Below are 27,750 nucleotides of genomic sequence, written 5' to 3' on the forward strand. Positions count from 1 at the left end.
CCAAGCTTGGTCAATATAGCCCATCGTTGTGTCGTGTGGTATTTAGTCGTTCATGCTGCTTGAAGAGGATGGCTGTCGCATATTTTTCATAGATATTCAGCATCTCGAGCTGAGACAGAGCTTTGGTGCTGGTGTTTTGCGGCAGCCCCAGGGCTGCTTTACTAGCAATTCTAAGGAATCTGTCCGCTTACTCGATGTCTGTCCGATGGGTTGCTTGATGAGGCAGTGCATAGGTGATACGGCTGACTACGAAGGTGTGCAATAGCCATAAGGTATCAGCTTCGTGCATTCCTTTACTGCTTCGAGCCATGCGACTTTAGAGGTTGATGATACCCCGGGCTGTGCACTTGAGATTTGCAAGGGTGTGTGCTGTGCTCACCGTTTCATGGATGTGCATTCCCAAAATTCGAAGCTGCGATACACTCCTGATTATTTTGCCTTCTAGTATTAGTTGGAGTTCTTCGGATCTGTCAGCCCGAGTGTACTTTGGTAGCACATAGATGTATGCAGATTTCTTTGGTGAACAAGTCATGTTAATTTTTTTTTCATGTGACTGTATATAACATTAATTGCCCTTTGCAGTGCATCCTGCCTATTTCCATACGATCCCTCATTTGCACATAATGTAGTATCATCTGTGTAAATGGCAAAGGACAAGTCAGGATCCTCCTGTTAGTCAAGAATATTCTTTTCATGGTGAGATTAAAGAGAAGTGGGGAAAAGATGGAGCCTTGCAGGGTTGCCATGTCTGCTAGAGAGTGTGTTGTGCCCAGACCAATTCTAGTGGTATGGCCAGTCAGGAAGCCCTGTATGTATTTGTTAATGCATTGATGGCATTCGATATCTTGAAGGCCTTACAGGACTGCTTTATGAGAGACTGTCCAAAGCCTTATTAATGTCTAGCGCTAATAGGATTCAGTCCAGACTTCCTGGAGGAGGAGGATTGAGGTCGTCTTCTCCACGCATGAGGAAAACATCTTAGGTGTAGATGCCTTTTAGAAAAAACCCACCATCTAAGAATCCTAGGTTCACACATCCTACCCGACCATGGCATCATTTGGTGCCCGGCACATACAGGTCTTCCCGGGAATGAGAGGGCCAACCGACTCACTCATGCAAGTACATACCGAGCGACGGACATGCTTATAGACGACACCATAGTCCCTGACTACGATGAGCGACTAAGCGGCCGAGCTGACATTCTCGAAGCTTCACGGCTAAAGCGACGCCCTATGACACCACGTCACCTAAAATTGAACAGAGCACAATTGAGAGACCGGGGTTATCTGCAGACAAACATGTACCCATTCTTGAACTGTAACTAGATACTAGTAGTTTATTACCAATAACTAGTTACTTTTCTTCAGTAACTTGTAACTATAACTTGTTACTTTTTAGTTAGAGGCACTTGTAACTGTAATACTGATACTTTTTACACACTCAATGTAACGTGAAATATCTTCACAATTACTTTTGCTTTTATAAATATTCTCCAACTGCAATGCTTTTATGGGCGAAGTTTCTTATGGCGTCACCCGTTCGTCTCCCGTTATAATTTGTAACCACCGGTGGCACATACCTGTTTGTAACCACTGATGGCACATACCCGAGAGAGCGGGTATGTGCCACAGGGGATAGACTGTTAGGGGCAAAGCTCCTAAAGTTGTCAGTAGTGCGCCCTTTATGTATCCAGCAGGTAGCCACCTCTTGTTTAGTTCTTGGAGTGTCGAAGCTCCTTAAGCCGTGGGTAGTGTGTCCTCGATGTATGTAATATGTAGCCACCTCTCATTTAGTTCGTGGAATATCTGCTAGATGGCAATACTTGTATATAATCAATATATAATGAAAAAATGCGAGATATTGGTACTTGGAGTGTTCACTAGACAGACGTACATACAGACAGACAGACGCACGGACGGACAGATCGACCCATAGTTGGACAGATGCACGAACTGACGAACGGACGCTTCGCCCCATTCATCATCATTCAGTCCATAGATATGTTGCGATTTTTTTTTACTTTTTCAAACTTTCATTTTTACCATGTTCTCTTCTCATTTCAACTTGCCACCATAGGGCTCTCCTAGCAGTTCAGGAGAAGATGTCCCTAAGAGGAATGCCTTCCGTGCAAAAGACCATGCTCGAAGTTTACATGTAAACTACATGTCACAAATCAATTATGTTGCTGCTGAACACAACAGCTTCAGAGGGGGGGGGGGGCGGTCATGGGTCATATATTTTTTTTTGTCACTTCAGCTTCTAGCTCTGCTGTTGGTGCACAGTCAGTGGAGCATTCGTTCGTCCGAGGCTCTGAGCTTATCGTTTTTAACAGGTGACTAGAAAAGAGCCGTGCAAAACAGCTGTTTGTGAAGCAATTTTGAAAAAGTTCTCTGTATCTGCCTCGGAAGAACAGTGGCTAGGGTGTTTCGCTGCTGACGCAAAGGTTGCGGGTTTGATCCTGACCACAGCAGTTGCATTTTGACGGAGGTGAAATGATAGAGGCTCGTGTACTGTGCGATGTCAGTGCATGTTAAAGGGCACCAGATGGTCAAAATTTCGGAGCCTTCCACTACGACCTCTCTCATAATAGTCAGTGGTTTTGGCGAATAAAACCTCAAATATTATTGTTAAACTTTTTCGTAATCGATTTTAAGTGGTCTATTCCAATTTCACATAACAATTACTAACAATATTACAGACGTTCCGCCGTCTATACAGGGAGCATGCTCAGTAAAAACTGGCCACAAAGAGAAAAAAAAAGAGAAAAACTGATAGGACATTCATTAGAGACACATTTCATTGCGAAAATTCGGCAGAGAGCCGCTGTTGCTTTTGCAAGCCGATGGGTTGTGGGAAATGAACCACGTTTCAACCCAACTGGCAACAGCAAAGGTCAGTGGACGTCATCTTCACTCTTTATGCGCTTCCCATACCTCTTAGTACGTTTTATTACATAAATTGATAATTTGTTATGTAATCAATTATTTTATGTGGTAACGTAAAAACAACAATACTTTTTTGTGGTAACTGTAACAAGTTACTTTTGGAAACTCGGTAACTGTAACTGTGATGGGGTTACTTTTTTTGCTTAGGTAACTATAACTGTACCACTGTAACTTTTTATAGATAACGTGCCCATGACTGCATGTACCCAAACCTACTCACACTTTCTAAAAAAACTCATCCGTATATCGCAATAAGCACCCCTGGTGTGAAGGAATACCAACGCTGACACACGTTACATGCTGCAATCTCTCGCGTCCTGTTGCGGCAAACTCTGTCCTCATAAAAGCACACACATTACCACATTGGTCGTGGAAGGCGCGACTCTCGGATCAGGCCGTGGGAAGTCAACTGGCAACCCTAGACCAGGCTCGGCAAGCTGCTATAGTCATTGGAGCTGACAAAGGGCCCCACGCACTTTAGTTACTAATGAGAAGTAATACTAATAAACATTTGATCTCTTTCTCCCTCTTTTCCAATATTACTATCAATTACGCAGCCAGCAGAGCAAGTGTTTCGTACAGGCATTGAACATTTTCAGTATTATGCTATTATTGATAATTTAATAGTTAAATAAGCCGGAAGAGTTATACATGTCTGCGATATAAAAAATAATGAAGTAATCTTTCATATTTACTCTTCCAGTCGTCATCAACAGCTGTGTGCTAAAAGGGCCACTAAGCATCCTCTGATCATTTTTTAACATTTCAAGTAAATATGCACATTGAGTTCAGAATGCCATCACAATCAACAATGCCAAATGCAGCCACGCTATGAGCTGCAGGTATTCATCAAGTTCCAAGAAACAAGCCCTTTTTCTCTGTGGGCCTTTCAGCAATCCTCAACCCCTCAGCATTCTCCGTGACTTTAACATTTTTATCTGCTCGTGTCATCGACAAAAAGAACCTGTCTTTCTGCATGCTGGTACGTGCCCTCAGTGCTCTCTAAGTGGTTATGAAGGGAATAAGTGAAGAAAAAGAAAAGTGCTAACCCGTAACTGTCTCTCCTTACGAGGACACCTTGCACGATGAGTAGTAGCACTCATCGAGGAGAAGAGACAAGCCAAGAAACAGAGCATAGTGAAGGAAAGAGTGAAATGAGCAAGGGCCTCTCTTTTGAGGCACTTTATTGCTTTGTTTTTTTTTCTAGATTCATGTGAGGCAGCATCCTGCGTACTACACGCATAATCTTTGAGAAACTATATGCCCAATTAAGTCATTGGCCTTGTATTGGTGTGGGACAAAGCTGGTCCAAACCATGTAACACGCAGCTCAGACTGATTACAGGGCATAAGCTCGCACTGAACCACGACAGTAGTGCATCACTTCTTCTGCTGAACTGTGTAGGCAAGCATATCTGAACAGGAACAAATGTTTAATTGGCTATCATCCAATCCTATTCCATCCCTTCAGCATCTTCTCTTTACATGGTTCAAAAAACATCATCGTGACTGGCATTTTTGTGTGGACTGTTGATGCTGAATGGCGTTGCAACATATGCCAAATACACTGCACTGTACATCTACGACATATTGGCTGCTTTGTATGACACCCCGATATTTTCGAAAATTGATCTTGTGTAAGCTAACCAGCAGATACCTGTGACACTAGACAGTGTCCTAAGACGACCATCACTACACCTTTGCGCCTGTTCAAATTTTTGCACTTGCTACATGTTCTTCACAACACAGGTCAGAAGTTCTTTAATATTCATCGACAGTGTAAAATGAGGCCTCGATTTTCTGCTTGCCTGTTTCGATGACCTGCTTATTGTGAACAGTACACAAAGGGCACAAAGAGAACATAAGGATTGTTTTTTGGCATATATTTGAATGGCTTTGTTAATGCAACCAAGAGTAAATATGGAGTGCCGGAATCATTATTTCTGAACCGCATCATCTTGAACTAGGGTGTACAGTCACACCCATCTAATGTGCAGGCTATACAAGACTTTTAGTAGACAACTTAGAAAGTGTCAGCTACAATAATTTCCCGGTGTAATAAATTTCTTAAACCTCTTTGTCCCAAGTGCGCCCAAATCTTAGAGCTGTTCCATGAACAGCTAAAGGCAACAGAAGGATCTTTAGTCAACCTCCCTTTGTGCAAAGCAACATGCGATGCTTTTCGCTAAAGCAAGCAAGCCTTAGCAAATTGAGCTCTCACGGTTTACATGACCAGGCATTCCACAGTGTGCAGTGGTGCATGCATCAGGCATAACTATTGGCACCAAGGTACGGTGCCCGATTGCACTTTTCTCAAGGAAGCTTATACCTTCTGAAAATCATTACAGCATTTTTAGGTACAAACTGCTTGCTGCCTGCTCCAGCATACGCATCCATCACTTTCTAGAAAACATTGTTCTTCTTTATTTTAACAGACCATAAGGCACTACTCTATTCAAACAGTGGCAAACTCTTGGCCTGTGAAATTAGCCAACTGGCACATATCTCCAAGATTATGACAGAATTCACCACACAAGGGAGAGCGACAGTGTTGTGGCAGATGCCCGTTTTCTAAGCACTATAACGGCCGTCACTGCTCCGAAAGGAACTGATGAATTCATTAACCTGGCAGTGACCCAGTATGAAGGAAAGCTGAAAAGCTTAGGACAACATGGGATGCGATGTCAAGGATCAGAACACCAGACTGCCTGCGACAACTACACAGGCAGTCCATGGCCGTTCGTTCCCTCCTGTCTATATCCCCACACTTTCCCCTATACACAAACTATTCTATCCAAGAATTGAAGCTGCATGAAAGTTACTCCATCTTGCGAGATGTCTATCAAGATGCCTGCTTCTGACGATAGGACGCATGTTGTGTCAGTGCAACAAGGTCCATAACCATGCTGCGACTTCATTGGCAATGTTTACACTGAAAAGTTACGGGGGTTCAACCTCGCCCAAATTTCAGTTTTTCCTTGTACAAGCATGCAAATGGACACACACACATAAAGTACAGTTGAATCCCCCTTCCTCTTAAAAAAATTTTTTGGCGATGCCCCAGATTCACTCCACGGGATGCATGCTTCGACCGTGTACACCTTGATCAGTGTCGTACCACTGCCACCTAGCCACGAATATATCTTTTTGCTCACATGCATTGACAGAATTGTGCCATTGCCGGAGGTACCTAAAGCGATCATTACTGCTGACATCAGTGCACCGTCATAATGTCAGACTATGGCAGGCAGTACAAATCTTTACTTTTGGCCAGCATCATGCATATTATCGGTGCTTTTTGCATCAGGATAACTAACAACCCATTAGCAGTAGAATGGTTGAGTGCTTTCATCATCCCCTGAACACTGTACTCACATCAGGAGAGTGCAGCAGGATAGAAGCACTGCCACTCATTTTCTTGGAAATTTTGAGAGCTAGCGAGGTGTACATTGGTTTAGCACAGCAGAATGAGCCCACGGACCGACACTCCTTCCAGAGGGATTCTTCATAAGTATTCCTCAGGACGTTTAAAAAACCAGGGTCTCCTACACACTTATGCTACGAGATGTGATCAACAAGCTTTATGTCAAGACTTAGTGTGTGGAAACAGGACAAAGAAGAACACACTGCTACAGGATAGAATGGTGGGCTCGATGGAGCGCTTGTGCTTTGTGCCTCCTCTTTGTTACGTGTGTGTGTTCCTTCCGTGCTCCCAGTTTGCTGATTAATTAAGAAGAACACACAACAGGTGCTGTCCCGTACAGCACCACTTTACATCAGAACAATCTTTACACTCCCCCACAATGGTGGGTAGCACCATGTGCAGTGCATACATATACCATAAAAACTCTATTCAGTGCCTGTCCCATGTGTTCTTCTCTTAGTCCTGTTTTTCGTGTGCTGTCTTGCCATGAATCTATGCTAGCCTGCCCAGTGTGCCACTTTGCTTCAGAACTATTTTTACACTTCCCCACCATGGTGGGCAGTTACACATACAGTGCATATACCATCAAAATTCAATTCTTGTACAAGTGTTCATTTACCATGACGCAGCTCATCAGTCTGTCTAATCACTGTACATCGAGTTGTTCTGAGTCTGCATCAAGGTGAAAAGCAGTTGTGCGCAGTCATCACGAAGCATCATCATCAGCCTGACTAAGTCCACTGCAGGACAAAGGCCTCTCCCATGTTCTACCAGTCAATTCGGTCCTGTGCTTGCTGCTGCCAATTTATACCCACAAACTTCTTAATATCATCTGCCCACCTAACCTTCTGTCTCCCCCGAACCCGCTTGCTTTCTCTGGGAATCCAGTTAGTTACCCTTAATGACCAGCGGTTTTCCTGTCTAGGTGCTACATGCCCGACCCATTTCCATTTTTTCTTCTTGATTTCAACTATGATATCCTTAACCCCGGTTTGTTCCCCGATCCACTCTGCTCTTTTCTTGTCTCTTAAGGTTACACCTACCATTTTTCTTTCCATTGCTCGCAGTATGTCCCAGTTGATTGTGGCAGATGCACATTGAGGATGCAAACCTGATTCAGAGTTTGCGGCACCACGCACTATAGCTCCAACACCACGGACATGTCAAGTACACAGGACGTGGGCATGTTGCACGCAGAGTGGCCACCATTCCAGAGTGCCCCATGACATGGACTTTTGGTGCTCTATTATACAGACCTTAAAAAAAACATCCATTCTTGTATAAACATTACCTTACTAAAAAAAAAATGATGTGGTGGCCTCATAGCCACACTGCAGCTTGCACATTTGGCCTCCCTGTGTTGTCTCGTATTCTTATCCTTCAATACAGCATGTTTCTTTTAACATAGTCTGCACTCACTCGCCGAACTCGTGGAAAACATCCCACTGCTTAGCTGATTATTTTTTGTTTTAGTACATTTGTACACTCTTTACAAGGTTTTATATATGTTCTGTACTTGTAGAGCACTTAAATGCATCTGAAACTGCTTGTCTTATAGCTCTTCTAAAGTATGCCTTTTTCTTCTGAAACAGATACATGTACATATGTTCTGTAATAAGAAACAGTATAAGTGTGGCATATGTTAGAAAAATAGAAAGTGTGAATTTGTGGAGGTGTATTTTACAGTTACCTTTGCCGAAAAGCAATCTGCCCTTCCCATAAAGACCTTGAGCTTCTGTATTTGCTTAAAGGAAACAGTGTCCTTGGTCCTGTCTAGGACTCTGCTTTGAGGAAGCCGAGGCATTCCGATTCTCTTTACTCTGAGCAACAAAATGCTAAGCTACAAAGCTGGTCCCTTGTGGCGGTGGGGTATTTTCATCACTTTCTTAGCTGTAACTACTGTCAATATATAGATAGCGAGTTTCCCTAGCAAGTGATCCAGGAAATTGAAGGAAAGATTCTGAGTGCCCTTTAAAGAAGCATGCTAGCTGAACGATGTAAATATTTTTTTTACTCCTACTCTTATGCACTTATCGTCGATACCTAAAGGTTTCCTAACCTGAATGCAAACCCGAGTCACACAACTGGTGGCTGCAGCATATCAATGCTCTACCAGTACTCAACAGCACAGCAAACATATCTGCCTATGGAAGGCTGGAATCATTTATTAATTTAACAGGAATTAACCTGAATTGGTGTCATGATAACTAGCATATATGTCAGACTGCTTTCCAATATAGTCTGCGTAAGGTAGACACAGCTTCCGTATGTTTTCATATGACACCAGCTGTGTAACTTACAACATAGACCTTTTTCCTGCTACCTGAAGGTCTGTAAAATTGACCTTTGCCCTGATGCATTCTTCTGTCATTTTATTGTTTACTTTCTATATACATTTTATTGAAGCTGAACAGTTTAGACTATATCGTGGTTTATAATTTTGTCACATTATATGTCACAAAGTATAAATGAGTGTATATCAGTTCTATAGAAATCTTATAATGTAATCAGGACTAGTTGGTTCATACTTAAAAAAGATAAAAACCACGAAAAAATGGATCATACAGGAAGACATATTTGTGTCTCTTTCTGTGTGTTTTGTCTTTTTGCACTGTTTAATCTTCCTTAAATGATCAGAGCAGTTATGGTTTTCATTGAAACTAATTTTCATTTGTCTAATTACAGGTGCTGGCAGCTATAATGGATGGTATCAGGGATCGCGGCTTGTCATTGAGTTGGAAAGAAATATACAGATTTCGGCGAGACTGCAGCTGTTATCCCGAGGATGCCGTTCGAAGCCTGGTGCAAAAGCATAAATACAAGAGCTCCAAGCAGCCTATTCCAGCGTTCAGTGCAAATGAGCCTTGTTTATCGTGGCGAGATTTACCGATTAGCGATTATCAAATGACTTCCAATGGCACTTGGCCATCGTCCAATTGGCAATCACACGTTGGGGCATCAGCTCCCGATACTTCAGATATTAAACGACACACAGCATCAGGTTACAGAGCTTCACTGCATGCAGCCAGACATCCTGAGGATCTGGTAATGGGCAGTCCAGATGTCTTGGGCAATACTGTAGCTGATGGTGACTCGTACGCAGATGCTTACGGTGTTTCCGCTGGCTCCTGGGGAGGTTACTGTACTGCCAGTGGTTACGACTTTCCTGGCGCTGCGTCAAGAGCTGGTGATCGGTCTTTTCTGCACTGCGGTCTGGTTGGGGAACAGTGCTACCCAGTGCTTGCAGATATGCCTGGCCGTCTATCACGCCACTCTGGGGACTGCGGCAGCAGTAGGGATGCAACTGGCCATCTGTCTCAAGATTTTAGATCACTTTCCCTGGGATCAAAGCTGAGTGGGCTGGAAATGAATGGCATGCCTCATGAACCATCCCTTGCCATGGCAAATGCTAGGCTACCTTCTCATCCTGACAGCACTGGGGACTGTCTCGATGCAGCTGCTGTGGTACAGGCCTCCCAACGCTACTTAGAGGCAGAGGAAGCAGCTAGTGAGAAGCAGATATGGTCCTGTGGGGCATGCACATATCTCAATGCGCCAGAGCGTGACGTGTGCGAGATGTGCAGCAAAAGCAAGCACCTGGGCCCAGAGATGACTCCATTGCTCTCTGGCGGCAAGCAGTGCCCTTTATGCACGCTTGTCAATGATCGTCAAGCATTGTCCTGCAGTGCATGTAGTCAGTCGCTGAAAGACTCGCCCACATACATTTGATATACTGCCTCTACCTTGGTGATTATGCTAGGTCTTAAGAAATGGGTCATGGGCATTGGAATAGGCGATAGTATGTTTCAGCTCGCTTGCTGCCGTATTTTTTTTCATTCTTATACATTACATCCTCCAGAGGTCCATCACGCAATGTTGGCTGTGCAAGTATTTAAACATGCTCATGTTTGGCAGCTAGAAGAGCCAAAACATTAAAATTTATTCAATTTGTTTGTAAACTTCAATCTTAAAATTGTGTGTTTGGAGCATCCAGGCTTTTTCTATTGCAGATAAGTCTGGTAAGAGTGTCACAATGAAGCCTTTGTTGTAGGTGTTGCAATGCAATGTTCTGGAGTATAAACTGATAAACAGTATGTTTGCAGGTGCTCACCTGATGTCCCTCTGGAGTGTTATTCACATAATTTATTTCGCCTAATGCATGGCCTTCAGTTGTATTTTACTGAGGTTTTTCATCCATGAGAAAGTGCGCTTTTAAGGCTATGAGCATTCAACAGGGTGCCGTCACTTATACCATTTCATTAGTCTTTATTCTTAGAATGAAACTAATGTTATGTTAGGGCATGTACAGTGTGTTTGTATAGTCTTTTTTTTCTGTTGCTAGAAGCAGTGGCAAAGCCCTCATTACTGCTTTTGTGTGTTGATTATTTCTTCTAGGATATAAGGTCACAACTCCTGCATTTTGTGGCAGATTGCTTTTTAATGACTTGTTAACTCAGGATTGTTATCCAGTTAAAGAATTCCATCGGCAGGAACTTTAGATGGCTCGAGTGTTTGTTCTTGTGCTGATATTGTTTGTTGAGGCAGCAAAATGCTGCTAACCAGTGTTACAAGATCTATGGATGAATGCAACTTTGTTCTAGAAATTTGCCACTTCCTCAACACATTAGTTTACAATTTTTGCTCACCTTTTTCGCTGAAGAAAATAAGAAAGATTATGAAAAAAAAAGGAAGATAAATGCAAATTAAAGAGTGATGTTAAGCTTGACCAGCATCTTGCATTTTTGGAACCCTCGAAATGCAAGTCTGACTGTTAGTAGAGGAAGCCCGAAAACATATTCAAAAAAGGATGAAACTGAATTTCCACACCTTGTCCTTATGACTTCTTGATATATATATATGCAAAGCATCTTCTCAAGAATATCACCTGCCACAATGGTCTATTGGTTATGGTGCTTGACTAGTGACCTGAAGGTCGCGGGATCAAATCCCAGCCGTGGCAGCTGCATTTTAATGCAGGAAAAATGCTAGAGCCCCGTGTACCTGCATTTGAGTGCACGTTAAAGCACACCAGATGGTAAAAATTTCTAGAGCCCTCCACTACGACATCTTTCCTAATCTTATCGTGGTTTCGCGACAAAAAAGCCCCTACAGTTACAAAAAAATTAATTTAAAAATTTTAATTCTTAAAAAGAGGTACCGTGAACCCCACTTATACATTCCTCACATATACGTTTTCCTAATTGAAACATTTCAGGCATCCACTTTCAGCAATGAATCTACAGACAACACCTATCCATCAATCAGTTTGGTGATGTGACAGGGCCATTTAAATGCTCAAAACTTTTTGGGTCTGCAGAAATGCAATAGAGATGTCAGACTTCCATCAACTGACGAATAAATTTTTCCGGGTAAATCTGAGTCTAACGTGTTTCATTATTTAGCAGCACTTTAATTTTAACTATATGTTTGCATAATAGCTTTCTCAGCTACTGTGTTTTTTTTTTTTTGGCTGTCCTATAAAAAATGTATTGCAGGGGTTCTACTGTAGGAGTTTATCAACAAGCAAAGATTATATATCTCATTCTGAAGGAATCATACACAACCCACTAGGTTTTGAAAATTCTGTACAAAAGGAGCTGAAAATGTGAAAAGTACTTTGACGTGATGACATCAGTCTAACGCACAAATGCTGAAGTTGAGGTATGAAGTTCGGAAGGAGAAACATTATTTTTATTTTCTCTGCAAACAACCAAGTGTCTTCTTGATGCAAACGCACATTAACTTTAGAGGGAACGCCAGACTAGAGAAGTACCAGAGTTGTTTCACGGAGCACTCTATAGGACATAAAAGTTTGAAGTGTAAACTGACTTATGGAAATATTTGTTACCAATTTTATTCTTGTGATTGTTTGTCAAGATAGCTGGGACTGTCTCAGAAATGCCAGCTTATGTTCATTCAGGGCACCATTTTACTGTGTTGCTGCACCGGTTGCGTATGTGAATGTAGATACCCTGACGATAGAAAAGTTTGTCACTTGCATACTCTAAGCATGAAACATGCATGAATAAAGTTTATTGGCTTTATGCAGTGTCTGCTGTGAACTTTTTAATGAGGCTGTGTGCAGTGCAGGTGACATGACACAACGTGGGACCTTTTGTTCAATACCCCAGTGTCATTTCTCTAGTGATTTTCCTCAGTATTACTCAAGCAGAAGTTTTATTTCTTTCATTTTCCAATTATTCAATAACACAGCAGTTGTCAGTCTGTACTTACGTACATATTAGATAGCTACCAAATCGGTAACCTAATATATGGTCTTCAGTAAGTTTCCTTGTAGCACACGTTAAGGACAGAAAAAAATGAAGGCACATATAAGCAAACAAAACGCTCTCTGAGCATCAATCATGATCTGCTATGTGCCTTCATTTTTTTCTGTCCTTTTCGGGCGCTACAAGAAAACTTACTGAAGATGTGCTACTAGCAAGCCCGCATCGCTTCCCTCGTGAACTATAATATAGTATTTCGGCAGCCATTATGCAGCTGACAAATTTTAAAAATTATTACAATCAAAAGGGCCTACTTGGCAGTTAGATGAAGCCTCACGCTGGTTGCTTCATATAAGAGGCATGTTAGTTTTTTCACAAAATTACAGCATCCGACCTGTATAATAGTCTGTGCCAGCTATTTCGAAATCATGCTCTGCTATGTGCCACGATGCTAATCTCTCAGAATGAAAGGAATGCGCTGTGGAAGCATTACACACTTGCAAATAGCATTGACGGAGCTGTGGTGCAATCTCGAACATATTCTATGATGGAACATTTTATCGCGCTCATGAGATATTTCGAGGTTCATCTGATGGTCAGACGTAAGAACAGCAACCAGAAAAGGCAGTGCCGTCAATCATTTTGTCATCTGCTAAGCAAACAACAGGCACATAACGTATGGAGACCCCTTTCGGTCTCATCCAACAGTCTCCGAGTGACTTCAATTGGATCGAAACGCAAGTGCTCAGGTCAATAATTGAATGAACCTGTTTTGTGCCTGGCTTAATCCAATATCACGCTAATAGTTTGTGAAAATGTGTGGAGGAAAGTTTATGTGAAAAGTTTCCTGAAATTGTGGCAAACACCTGGCACCGAATCAAGACATTAACACAAATAAATTGTCAGTCATTGCTTTCTTCAAGTTCAAGCTTTCAAAAGTTATGCCTCCCAATATTGATGTTAAGTTGTAATAATTCTATATTTCTTCATGTCTCAAAAACATTTTTGAATTGCCTGAGCTCACCTATTGGCTGTTTGCTCCCTCTTGTTCTTTGGTAACGTTGCGTACCATTCTCTTGCAGAATGTGCTCAAGATTGCACCCCTGTATAAAGAGAGAATGACCTTGTTCACTACCACTAGCTTGAAATAACTACTGTCAAAAATGTAAGCTGCTTAGATGACAATGAAGTAACAGAAAGGCTGAAAGTGGAGAAATACAGTAAAATAGCTGGCTTTTGCAAGATTATACATATTCAGAGGAAAATTGTCACAGCACTTACTACTAGGGACAGTGAAAGACACGCATTCCTCTGGAAAACTAGAGGAGTGTACAAGAAGAAGCACAGCATCAATTTAGACTTGTTGAAAGGCTTTAAGTGGAACTGCAATTCAATCTATTGAGCTTCAGTACACCAAACTTGTCTCTCTAACCAGCCTCGTTCTGAGAATCATCGTTGCGGAAACTTGTGTAGAGCAAGATCACAAGTTAATATTTTTGCAGATAATTTTGCACCTACCATCCTTCCAGAGGTGGCACTGTCATCATAGTGCCACCTCTGGAAGCCAAATATTATAGTGCAGCACACGGCCTGTAATTCACAATAAATTATCAAAGTCAGCTCAAAATTGATTTCTCTTCTCTCGAGAGAAAGACACTAAAAAATCACGCATAGAAGGCCATCTATCACCCATTGGCTGATTTGAACATAGCGCACTCGGTCATTACAGGGATCGCCGCGAGAGGCCATGACTTGTCCACGCATGCGCGTGTGATCACATAGAAAAAGCCGCGTATTCCAAAAATAAAAAATTAAAAAGTCCTCAAGGTCATCAGGCGTACATGACGTATCTTATTTGCCCCTGCCATCCCTCCCTGCTTTCCCTCCAGTACATTCACCGGGACGAGAAAAGAAAGAATGCAATTGCAGTGTGCGACAATTCTTTGTAACTCCGCTCGTACTGGACAGATTCTTAATATTTGTGATGTTGAAATCGTGAGGCAATAAGCTCTTTTAGTGAATCCATTTCATGATTACTTAAAAAAGTGTTTCAGGACCTCTTTAACTGATTTGAGTATAGTGAGCTGCACAGTAACAGTGGCTGCCACGGGATACCACCACATTCCTTCGCGCTTGCTTGTAATCACACTGTAGATAAGCCACTTATTCGGAAAAAAAAAAAGAAGGAATGTGCTTAAGTTTATGGCATGCACTGACTAACTGACAAAGCTTCTTGCCCCCTTGACATCTGTTCGCTGCACAGCTCTCAGCGTGCCTGCTGGCACAACAGGAGAGAAAAAGTGCTTGAAACGTGTGAGCTTCGCTCATTCATGACGCATTCAAAAAATTTGTCTGGCAGTTGATTTGTGATGTAATAAACTTTAATGCACCCACTCGGCGAACATTTAGAAAGGTATTGCAAGGACCCTTTTTGAACTGCAAAACTCTGCAGGGGTCCTACCTGTTCTTTCTTATTTGGTCTGTGAGCATTTTTCTCATTTAAAAAAAGTTCACAGAAGAGTAGCTTCTCTTTGCTTGTGTACACTCATGTGCCTTCTTGTTGCCTTGTTTTGCACATTTTGAGTGCTTGTTAGCGTTTTTCAAGCAGTGCAATCATTTCAGCAAATTATTGCCCCAACGCTCTTTTCACTAGCTTGTGGCTTCACCCAGTTTATTGCCATGGTAATAAGTGATAATAAGCATACCAGGCAGAACAGGCTACAACAATGAGCAGGCTTCATCTGCATCAGCACTTTCAGCTCTTACCTTTGGCTGTGAGGGGCTGCATCAGATGGCGAGAAAAATGGGGATAGGAGAACTCGCACAATTCAAGGTGAAGACATGTTGAAGACATGTTTTTTTTTTTCTTGTATGTCGAGTTTTCTCAGCAAGATACCTTCAAATTCTGTAACACTATCAGTGCCGTTATTGTTACATCTATAAATCCAACCTTTAATCTATAAAACCTGCTACAGAAATGGTGCATTTTAATGTTCTTGAAGGTCACTTTTAGTTAGAATTATTTCATCAGCACTTTCGAGCAGATACTTGATTATGCCGCTTTTTTCGGTTCGGAAATCTCTAACTTGAAGAATCAAAGATCGCCTCACACTTTCGATGCCTTACTTAAATATTTGTCAGTACAGTACTGCTCTGGTGCATTCCCAGCTTTGTTCATTCTGCACAGAAAATGAGGAAATTAATGTATTCTTGTGTTGCCTTATTCTATCACCAGCTTCGATATGAAAATAAAAACATTTTATAAGTAATGTTTAGAAAAACTAGCTAATTTTTATTCATGAAATAATTTCCATGGGAGCTTCCTTTTTTTTTTTGGCAATGTCATGGGAATGCTTACTCGGTCATTGAGGATTTTATTATTGTTTCAAAGTAACCAACTAGATTAGTTTCTGGCACTTTATACCGTTTTTCATTTCTTGGATTCATAATGAAATATTTCAACTGTTTTTTAGTTAGAGCTTTACATCTACTTTTATTTCCTATCCTATAGAATGCCCCATAATGGGCGAGTAGTCACCTACAATGGGCATGCGCTAAAAACAGTGGGCAAACAAGCAATTAATCACGATATATTCATGCATCAAAATTGGTATATGCTCAAGTCAAAGATTGTTATGAGATACATGGCATCCTTAATTGCTACTCACCCATGCCCTTGTTTTGTTACGAGGTTCATGTATTCTACAAAATCTATTGTTGTGCAAGCTGCTCCAATAACTTCTTCATCAGCCTGACTACGTCCACTGCAGGACAAAGGCCTCTCCCATATTAACCCGGTCCTGTGCTTGCTGCTGCCAATTTATACCCGCAAACTTCTTAATCTCATCTGCCCACCTAACCTTCTGGCTCCCCCTAACCCGTTTGCCTTCTTTGGGAATCCAGTTAGTTACCCTAATTGACCAGCGATTATTCTGTCTACCCGCTACATGCCCGGCATATGTCCATTCCCTCTTCTTGATTTGAACCATGATATCCTTAACCCCCGTTTGTTCCCTAATCCACTCTGCTCTCTTCTTGTCTCTTAAGGTTACACCTACTATTTTTCTTTCTATTGCTCGCTGCGTCGTCCTCAATTTAAGCTGAACCCTTTTTGTAAGTCTCCAGGTTTCTGCTCCTTAGCTAACTACCGCAAGATACGGCTGTTATATACGTTCCTCTTGAGGGATAGTAGCAATCTACCCCTCATAATTTGAGAGTACTTGCCAAATGTGCTCCACCCCATTCTTATTCTTCTAGTTACTTCAATTTCGTGGTTCGGCTCCGCGGTTATTACCTACCCTAAGTAGACATATTCTTTTACAACTTCAAGTGCACTATTACCTATCTCCAAGCTTTGCTATCTTCCGAGGTTGTTGTAGATTACTTCTGTTTTCTACAGATTAATTTTAAGACCCATCTTTCTGCTCTCCTTGTCTAACTCCGTAATCATGAGTTGCAATTCGTCCCTTGAGTTACTGAGCAATGCAATGTCATCGGCGAAGCGCAAGTTACTAAGGTATTCTCCATTACCTCTTATCCCTAACTGTTCCCATTCTAGGCTTCCGAAAATCTCCTGTAAGCACGCGGTGAACAGCATTGGGGAGATTGTGTCCCCCTGCCTTACACCTTTCTTGATTGGTATTTTGTTGCTTTCTTTATGAAGCACTATGGTAGCAGTTCATCCCCTGTAGATTTCTTCCAGGATGTTTATATATACTTCATCGACGCCCTGATTCCGCAGTGTCTGCATGGCGGCTGATATTTCTACTTAATCAAACGCCTTCTCGTAATTTATGAAGGCTATGTATAGTGGTTGGTTATATTCTGAGCATTTCTCTATTACCTGATTGATAGTATGAATGTGGTGGATTGTTGAGTAACCTGTTCAAAATCCTGCTTGTTCCTTTGGTTGATTGAATTCTGTTTTCTTTACTCTGTTAGCAATTACCCTTGTAAATAGCTTTTGTGCTACAGAGAGCAAGCTGAACGGCCTGTAATTATTCAAGTCCTTGTCATCTCCTTTCTTATGTATTAGGATGATGTTAGCATTCTTCCAAGACTCTGGTACTCTTCCCGCCAGGAGGCACCTCGTAAACAGGGTGGCTAGTTTTTCTAACACAATCTGTCCTCCATCTTTCAGCAGATCTGATGATACCTGATCCTCACCAGCAGCTTTGCCTCTTTGCATGCTCTCCAAAGCTTTTCTGACTTCTTCTATCATTACTGGTGGGGTGTCATCTGGGTTACTGCTAGTTCTTATAGTATTAAGGCCGTGGTTGTCTTGGCTACTGTACAGATCTCTGTAAAACTCCTCCGCTATTTTAACTATCCTACCCATATTGGTAGTTATTTTGCTTTTTTTGTCCCTTAGTGCATTCATCCGATTTTTGTATATCCCAAGTTTCCTCTTCACTGCTTTGACGCTTGCTCCGTTTTGCAGAGCATGTTCAATTCTCTCAATGTTATACCTTGTTACATCGCATACCTTACGCCTATTAATCAACTTCGAAAGCTCTGCCAATTCTATTTTGTCTGTTGTACTTGAAACTTTCATGATTTTGACGCTTTTTAATAAGATTCTTCATTTCCTGGGAAAGCTTGCCCATGTCTTGTCTAACTACCCTGCCTCGAATTTTCACTGCACACTCCGTAATGATACTCGTCACATTATCATTCATTGTATCTATGCTAAGGTTGGTTTCCTCACTAAAAGCCGACTACCTGTTCTGAAGCGAGACTCTAATATCACAGAAGCCAAACATACTGGACCAGGCACATAAGCATTACAAGTTGTTTTCATGGGAGCTATGGGTAGACTTCATTCATTTTCTCAAGACAAACAGTGATTTTTCTTCTATATGCACATGAACCCATCCTTTCACTACCAGTGGCCAAAATGGCATAGATGACTCCCGAGATTGAACTAGTATGAGGAACCAATGCATATGGCGAGACATGATATTCTGCACGACTCAAAGAAACTTGAATGAAGAAACAGTCAGCACCAGCAATAAATATGCGAGCATGTGGTGCTAACAGCCCTTCAGCTTCCTTCAAGATACAGCATGGAAACAAAATGATGGTCAGCAACTACAAATATAGTAAGGCCTTATACAGGACTCGAGCATCATGCAGCTGGATATTAATATAACAAAGTAGTAAATGTCTAAAGAAGCCTCATTCAGTGGAAACATAATTACATGGCAGTTTGGATATTTCGAATGTGTTAGTAACGTCACACATCTTTAATTCCTTCCCATTCCACTACGTTTTGGCAGAAGCTCTCTGTGATGCTAAAGCAACTGTCATGAAACAGATGCATCAACCAAATACGAAATCAGAATAGGGTAATGCTGTCCATTAACCATGTCAAGCAATCATGAACTGTGATGAGCTTCTCATGGGCTGATGGAAATGGAAGTACATTCAAAATGATGCTGCAAAATAGGGTACCGTGACCTATTAGTGGCTGTGTGGTTTCCATTGAGTTGCTTTCCGACAAGATCGGTGTTAGCTCAAGCACTCTTCACAAATGATAAGCTTTAAAATTTATCTGTCATGTTGATTTTTTTTATTGAACACACTACTGGCACATTTACCACTATTACATCTTATAAAGTATACAGTATACTCTCAGTAAATGGAACCTGAAGGGAACAGGAAAATATGTTCCATTTAACAGGAGTTTAATTTACTAAGGGATGAACAGGGGTGCAAAATACAAGTACGAAACCAATCGGGTCAGAGACAGTTTTCCCATTAAGCAACAGTTCCATTTAACAGATTTCTGCTTACTGAGTCTACCATACTTTATTTTAATATGCTTCCTGCATCATACCAATGTGTTCCAACGTGTTCCTCACATCTATCAACAATTAAATATCTTTTAAGCTTGACGTCAAGATTCATTTCTCGACACTGACGTGAACTATTAGCTCAACTTAGCATAACACTTGTATTGGTACATTTAGGAAGACTAATAAGAAATAGCGACATCCATGAATGCCTGAATCACTGAACTCCTATAAAAGTTATGACACCCAGTGGAATTCACGCCATATAAAACACAACTGTGCAAATGCACCAATGTGAAAATGCAAAATACACCATCAAATATTCTGATTTTGCTAAGCAACACTTTAGAATCTGACATATTGACTAAGGTTTATTTTTTCCCTGCTACAAGTTCATTAAACTTCCCAAAAACAAGCACACATTGAATGCACAATAAGTGTGCAACATTTTCTAAATAAATTTGAAGTTTTACACTTTATATATTGAAAGGAACAAAATGATTGTGCTTCAGAATGAACAAGATAACCATTGCAAAGAGCAAGAATCAGCCAAAGTGCACAATTTCGCTCCGAAGAGTATTGAAATGCTGGTGTGCTTTTCGTAGTACTTACATGAGCATTTTCTTATAGATTGTCTCAGAGACCGAACCACGTATTTTCTTCGGAAGAGTGCCATTTTGACGGTTGTCTGAGGCTCGCAAGGCTCCAACAGATGGCGATATAGATATATGAGAGCCCTATTGTGTCGTCATTGTGGCCTTTGACCCTAACTTGGATAGATGAGAAGGAGAGGAATGATGGTAGCATATATTAATGGATGCCCTCTGCTAGAGATAAGGAAGATTGAACGAAAAAATACTGTTTATGTATTGATCCAGAAAACGAAGATTTTTTCGTAAAGAGACACGAAAACAGCATAGTTGCTACGGAAACAAACTTCCACATGGTCGAGTCACTATTCTGGAGAAAGAGATCGTGATCTTCTCAAAATAAAGATGTAGTACTACGACGAAACTTCATCAGCAGCTACTGCAGTGGCATATAAGGGAGTCACCTCCATGATGAAACTGCCTATAATTACAGATTTCTCATACACTATAAAAACTGGTGGAGGCTCTAATTTACAGAAATGGTCAACATTGCAACACTCAACTCATGAAGGATCTACTAACCTACGGGAGGTTAGCAGACCCGCTATGCATTGACTTCTGCCATTCACTAAGCCACATAATGGCAAGAAACTAAAGAAACTACCTCTGCCTTGTTACACCCAACAGAGCTATCAAGTAGTCGCCAGTGCTCATTGTGCCTGCTATTATCCTCTATCTGTATGACTATTTGCACAATGAGCTTGCAAGACTGTTGAAATGTACCGTCTGAACAGAAAGAAATGGTGCTGCGAAGAGTGTGGCATTATGCTTTGCAAGACGCGTCGGTGCTTTGACAAGTTTTATATGCCAAGACAACTTTGGTATTAGTTTGGCAAGGGCGTAGCATGCTTCCTATTTTTGTAAAAAGACAGCTTGCCTATTCCTACGTTAAGTGCCTAGTGTACTTTCTGAAGCACAATATCATAACTTCTGAAGAAGTAAATGTAGGTCTGTGAAAATTTTCAGCTGCTCTTTACTACTGTACAGTTGAGCCACTTTATAAGAGACAAGCACTAAGAAGAAATTCTTGTTTTTTATATGAGGTGCTTCTTATAAGCAGGGTTCCACGAATGCAATTTCTTATCAAAACCTATTTCAATGCAGCCACACTTGTGTCTCTTATACAAGTTTGTCTGTTACACCAGTGTCTCTTATAAAGGGGTTCAACTGTAGTTTGATAAATATGCAAACTTTCAACGAAATCCGACCAATTGTTTTTGCATGGGCCTTAATGGGTCAAGAACTTCCCGATTAGCATTGGGAATAATATTAAAAAACCCAGCTCGAAAACGGCAGGAAAGAAAGAAAAAGACAAGACACAGCGCTCTGTCCTGTCTCTTCCTTTATTTTCTGCCGCTTTTGCGCTGAGTTTTTTAATACGTATGTGAACCAACACACCAAAGCTTTAACCTTAGCAATATTTATTGGTAATAAATTGCACATAATTATGCTGACACTGGTAGGTGCATACAAAAACCAGAAATGAAACAACAAACAGCTAAGCATGAATGCAAAATACCCAACTAAAAAAAATTCACTACAGTATCCTTGAAGAGCATGTCCTGGATGGAGCCAATCGTTTCCAAGTGCTTTTCAATTTGTCAGCCATCAGCGGGTTCCACTTTGGCTGCAAGTTTCGAGATTCTTTCATCTCGACGCTGTTAACGTAATCATAGCTAGCACAACAGCTCATAGACAACAGCCCATGGGCAATTGTTCCTGACCATCATTTACTTGTGGGCAAAACTATGCACATAAGTACACCCTTTCATCTTTGTTAAGGCATCTTTGAATGATACCAGCCTTGAAAAATCACTATAGGTGCATTTAACACAAAGAAGAAGAAAGTATCAATAAATGGCTCGAGCATTGCCTTTCGCCTTGCATGTGTATTGAGAGGGCACAAACAACTTCAATTGCACTGCACTTTTTTGATGTGCATTCTTATTAGCTCTTTTTAAAATTTTTCTTTGGAAGTATACTTCCAAGTTCCATAAATATTGCACTTATCGCAACTATACACATTTATAGTTTTTGAAGGAAATGTCTTGCAAGGCCTGAAAAGGTCTTTAGCGGTCTCTTCAAATTATTTATGAGTGTATACACCTTTTTACTGAAGGCTCCCTTGGCGCCGCCATAGTCCTCCCTGGGCTGTTGTTAACATGCGTGACTCCCCAAGAATTCATAGCCCAGGTTGTGACATTGCCTTTTGTGCTTTCGTGCAACAACCCAAAAAAGAGGGGATCCACCTATCCGTTAAGAAGGTCCATACACAAGACCTACTAGGTTTCTACTAATCTTTACCTTCCTTAGTCTCTTCAGCTGCCATGGAAATTAAATCATTTCAAACTCAACTACAGATCTTGCTACTGAGTCTATTTTAACTTTGTAACTAAATACAGTGCTTTAGTACTTTATCACACCATTTGAAACACTCAGCAGTCTATTTACAAAGACTGCGTGATACTGCAAACAAAGGCAGAGAGTTTTCTTAGCTTTGGAGGGGGCGGGGTGCCCGACTTGCTCTTCAACATTTCTTTTACACTCTCCCTCTGTGTGTATATATATATATATATATATATATATATATATATATATATATATATATATATAATGTGTGTGTGTGAAGAAGTGCATATTTAAGGGCTTGTTTTCCCTTGTTTGACTCAATATTAATGAGATATAGCAGACAATCATGCCAAGGAAAGTATTGAGGAAGTGATTAGACCGAATGGTAATGTAAATGTGAAGAAAGAAAAGTGGGTGAAAGAATATATATATATATATATATATATATATATATATATATATATATATAGAGAGAGAGAGAGAGAGAGAGAGAGAGAGAGAGAGACTTATCAAACGTATTCAGAAGATACCAAACTATTGTCTGTTAAGTACAAAAGCTGTCATTTTCTTTATGCTTACGCGTACATACCGTACCCAAAGCCGTGCGAATGGCACATCTTTCGTCATCCTGTGACTACATTCTCAATGCGACCACGGCGCCAGACTTCCTACTCGTCACTGCCCAAAATTTAAAAGCATGATGGTCATAAACAATCTTCTGCAAAATAGCTGACTGGTTGGCGCGGATTAGAGCCCAAGGCAAGTTCAAAAAAGAAAATCTCCCGGGTTTGCGTCAGGGGTGGGGGGCTCTGCTTTTCATTAAGCAGCCCGGAGGGAGCCCGAACACCCCAGCACACCCCCCCCCCTCCCCACACACACACACTCTACGTCTATGAATGCAAAAGTTTTAATTAGATACAACTAATTTGCCTGTAGCAATCGCGTGATCTTTAGAAAGCGCCTGAGCACACGGCGTGGAAAGCGCAGAGGCTGGAGTACGCAAACAGGGTAATAATGAGCTCTTACCAGCCGTCTCTGTAAAATGCTTAATCCGAGAGTGAGAGAATACGCACAGCACCCTTGTGGCATGAGAGCAACGCATTAGGCAAGTTGCAAGTATCGATTAATAAACGTAATTTGTAAATTAAGAAAGCAGTGCTGTGTGAATAAGCAATAACAAGTCCACATGGTGATTGTTATAGCGCGAGATCAGAACGACGACAAAGGGACAAGAAGAAGACGAGCGCTAGTCACTCGTCATGTCATACCAACTAGCCGAAACCGCTACGCTTCTAAGTAACAAGTTCTCAGTGTAATTTGAGTGCATGACATCGCTTCTGAATTTTTTTTGGCACATTTGTTTAGACACCTGACAGTGCGCGCCCTGTGGTGTGGTACGTGAAAACATTAACTGTGCTTACGTAGGAGTGACATTAAATATACTGACCTGCGCATAATATACGCAATTCCTGCAGGAAGCAACAAGTAAGTTGTAGTGCTGCAGTTATAAGTGGCCTGTTTGAATATGGCGCCACAGCGCTTCGTAAAATAAGACGCTGGCAGCGCCATGCGAGATAAGATTTTGTGTGTGTGTGTATTCGTGTTATCAACTAACACTCACTCCAATTTATTTTTGTGTCGCGTTTTTTGATGCTTACTACGAGAATTTTTTTATAACTAAATGCTACAATGTTATTCAGTTTTGTTTGCAAAACATGTTTCGGTTCGAGTCAAGCCATAGTTGTAGCTGCCGCATGGGCATGATTGTGCAACTAGTTGTTGTGTCAGTGACATGTTTGTGATGTGTTGCCTTTAATAATGTCGTCAACCAAGTCTAGTCGCTCTGATAGTCACGAAGCTAAGCCGGGGCCGGCGCTGCCAGACAAGGGGCAGAATGTCAGCGACAAAATAGAGGCTCTAAAACACATCGACACCTTGTACTGCCTGTCTTTCAAGCTGCTGTTGCACGTCCTCTTCTAGGCTTTAAAGTTCAACTAACGGTATTTTTGCGATTTTTTTTTATTTGTTTATTTATTCAGCTACAACCAGGCCCCACCGGGTCTAATTCAGGAGGCAAAGGAGAATCCTGAAGACTGCATTCCGGACTTGCCAGAGAATCGGCGGGCGCGAGAGTTCCTGTCAAAGGCGCCCACCAAGGGTCTATGGATGCCCCTGGGAAAGCAAGTTAAAGTAATGAAATGTGCGTAGTATTCCGCAGCAGCGCCAGGTCAATCGTTCAACATCAGTCACTCTTTCCCAACAGGTTGGAGGTGCAAAGCCTACGGACATAGGACAGGAGACAGGGAGTGTCCATTGTTCCTCACTGGGAACTCGGAAAGTGAGAAGTTTAGAACTGTAAGTCGATTGTACGCGGTGGCAGTTGCATATATTCTGAAACGCTTTTGGAGTGCGTCAGAGCGCTGCTTCATTCCTAGGTGCACGAAGATCCGATGCACCAGTTCGTGAAAAAAAGCAAAGCTGCAGAAACGCAGGAACGGTAAGTTCTCCCGTTGATGAAAATTAAACGTTACGATGCATTCGTTAATCGGCAGGATGCTCGTCTGCGGATTTTCGTTAGCGTCAAATATTTGTAGGACATAAGGTTCATACTTTATGTCCGTTGTCATGACTCTGTGGTCATGACAAAATTACATTGTCATGACCCTGTGTTCATGAAATAAAAAAAAATATTAATTTATTCCTGCTACTTTTTGGAATACACAAATTTGAACCAACATAGTATTTGGCAGTGTGGAAGCTGTTGAAATGTGTGGGAAAGCAGTGGCTGAATTGTGGTTAGTGGATGGAAGTTGTGCACAGTATTGTTTCTGTCAAACTTTGATCTAGCCTTCTTTTTTTTCTTTTTTACTTTTAGCTTGCACTACCAGTCACTTCAAGGACAAGTGTAATTTATGTGTTGCAGTTTAGCGATATCAAGAAGACTGTCAGTTTTTCATGTGTGTTCTGAGTGTAATTTTTCTTTTCTCTTTTTCTTTTTATTCCACAATAGAATTCGCCAGCTACAGGCACTTCTTGAAGAATCATCAGATTCAGACAGCAGCTCGAGCTCTTCAACCAGCGATAGCTCTGAGAAAAAATCAAGAAAGCGGCGCCACAAGCACAGCCACTCAAAACACCATTCCAAAAAAAAGCGAAAGCATCATCGCAAATCAAAAAAGAAGCATAAAAAATAGTGCTCGCTACCACATAGCACTTAACTTCCTTTTGTCACATTCATAATTGCCTTACATATTACATCATGCCTACGGAAGTAAACATTTTGCATTACTCAAATTTCCTTTGTTGACCGTAGAGAGCTTTTGAATGCCGTACGCAAAGATTGCGGGCGTAGCGGTCACTCACCGGGAACCCGCAAGAGGTAAGCGTACGACGCATGCGCTTTTCTAAAACTCTCTAGTGATGCAAGAGTCGCAAGATAAAGGCCCTGCGTTTCATTTGACGCTGATAGTACAATTGCCCTCACAATTCCTGTGGTTAAACCTTCTTCGAGAGCAGCGCAACAATTGTTTAGGTGTAAGAGTCTTTTTGTGGTCGATGTGAAAAGTCAATGAACCACGAGTGTTCCAAGTTTCAGCAGTTTGGGAGCGCACCTAATAAAAGTGGACACCACCGTGTTCGCTAGGTAGAAATCCTAATACCAATCTGCACGAGTAATTTTTTATCAGATTTCTTGGACTGGAGAATTCAGGCGCCAAACTTGCTCCGTTCTGTGATCAGTTCTATTTCTTATACGGCTCCTCTTGTTCGTGTGAATAGTTCTGGCCACAAATGTACAAGTGCTTTTGTTCAATGTTTTTCAGCATGCCAAGTACGTTCGTTGACCTTGGAAAATTTTTGCCTCTGTAACTGAAGTGAGTGTGAAGGAGGCGTGGTCGGAATCGAAAATTCAGACTTTACATTTTAAAGAAAAACAAGGAGTAACTGATTGCAATCACGCACTCGAAGAAAATGCTTGCAGTTACAGTCCTAAGATGTAGTAATTGCAGGAACACTGAAAGATAATAGATTATTCTAAGATAGTGTGTGCGATCATAGACAGAAGAATTTTCTAAGGTTGATTGATTGATATATGGGGTTTTACGTCCCAAAACCACCATATGGTTATGAGAGATGCCGTAGTGGAGGGCTCCGGAAATTTCGACCACCTTGGGTTCTTTAATGTGCACCCAAATCTGAGCACACGGGCCTACAACATTTCCGCCTAATGTTCTAAGGTTGTTCTTGTTCATAGTGATTCTTACTTTAGTGAATTTGAGAAACATTTGGAAGGCAATTTAGGGAATTCTATTAAGGTACTATGTTATGTAGACGGTTATGTGATTAGTTGATTTTCTGTAATGGAGAGGACTTTGAACTGTGGTAACCTAAGGGAGCAAGAACTTTGAATTAAGTGAAGAAGGGCTAAGTATTACTAAAAAAAAATTGCCCCAGAATAGTAAAATACTATTTCTAGACATTTCTGAAGAACCACATTTGCTGGCAGTTTACTGGACGTTTCCTTTAACCAGATATGATTGGGGTCACCACCTGATTTTTCTTTACATTGTCGAGAATGTAAGGGCACGACAGTATTCAATGAATGTGCAGTTTTGTACCGGCATAGGAATGAAGAAACGCGTCTGATTATTGCTGTATGGTATATAGATAATAGGGGTAGCGCATGCGTGAGCCAACCGTCGATTAACTTGCATAAAGATAAAATCAAAGCCCTTAACGGTTTTCACGTAGACTTTAACGTGTGCCAGATTGATAGGTTCGCATATTGCATGGGCATGTGCAGATAAGTTTTCGTGCCTTTTTTCTTTTTCGCCATTGTGCGCATCTTCGGTTGTTAGCATAAGTTGGCGAACTCGCTCAAGAGTCGATTCACTCAGACTCAAGTCGAGCTGTGAGTATCACTCTGTATGAGCGAGTCCGGGCGAGTTATATTTTGGCAAGTCCGGATGAAGGAAATTTTTGTGAGTGTGAGTCTGACTGGAAAATTTTCTTCAATCCGAGTCTGGGTTAGCGCAAGATATATTTGATAAGCGAGTCCCACTTTTTTTGCCGATCTATGGTGCTATCTATGCATCTTCAGCATTACCATCGCCTCACCTGGATTCACGATTATAGTCGGGTCTCCTCACACGTATTGCAAAAAGTCTTTTGATCCAACCTTTTAGTATTCATTAATCAGAGGTGTAAGTTGCATAGGTAGTATCATGGCTTTCCCCCGGGGACTCTTCCAGGGAAGTTCTTGACAAGTATATCTTAATGTTGTCATCTCTTACAAGAAAGGTGTCCTTATTAGTTTGAAACCACTCATAATACGTATTCGAGGGTACTATGGTTACTTGAGACA

The 27,750-nt window shown here is 41.3% G+C and overlaps 2 protein-coding genes across 2 annotated transcripts in view; both read left to right on the plus strand.

Annotated features, from left to right (window-relative positions):
* The window catches only part of tamo (PUB and ZnF_RBZ domain-containing protein tamozhennic), a 38,798-nt gene extending 26,386 nt beyond the window's left edge, over nucleotides 1-12,412 (plus strand). Inside the window, exon 4 of the mRNA XM_037427479.2 lies at nucleotides 9,054-12,412. Within this exon, the coding sequence (XP_037283376.2) occupies nucleotides 9,054-10,097 (1,044 nt within the window). The 3' untranslated portion in view covers nucleotides 10,098-12,412. The remainder of the gene's footprint in view (nucleotides 1-9,053) is intronic.
* Nucleotides 12,413-24,111: 11,699 nt separating this feature from the next.
* Nucleotides 24,112-25,682, plus strand: LOC119176275 (retinitis pigmentosa 9 protein). Its single transcript, XM_037427478.2, has 5 exons — nucleotides 24,112-24,325; nucleotides 24,428-24,588; nucleotides 24,652-24,743; nucleotides 24,824-24,885; nucleotides 25,399-25,682. Exons 1-5 carry the CDS (start codon nucleotides 24,207-24,209, stop codon nucleotides 25,580-25,582), a joined length of 618 nt encoding a protein of 205 aa, XP_037283375.1. The 5' UTR covers nucleotides 24,112-24,206; the 3' UTR covers nucleotides 25,583-25,682.
* The last annotated feature ends 2,068 nt before the right edge of the window (nucleotides 25,683-27,750 follow it).

Source organism: Rhipicephalus microplus, chromosome X (genome assembly GCF_043290135.1).
Source record: "Rhipicephalus microplus isolate Deutch F79 chromosome X, USDA_Rmic, whole genome shotgun sequence".
Classification (NCBI taxonomy): Eukaryota; Metazoa; Arthropoda; class Arachnida; order Ixodida; family Ixodidae; genus Rhipicephalus; species Rhipicephalus microplus.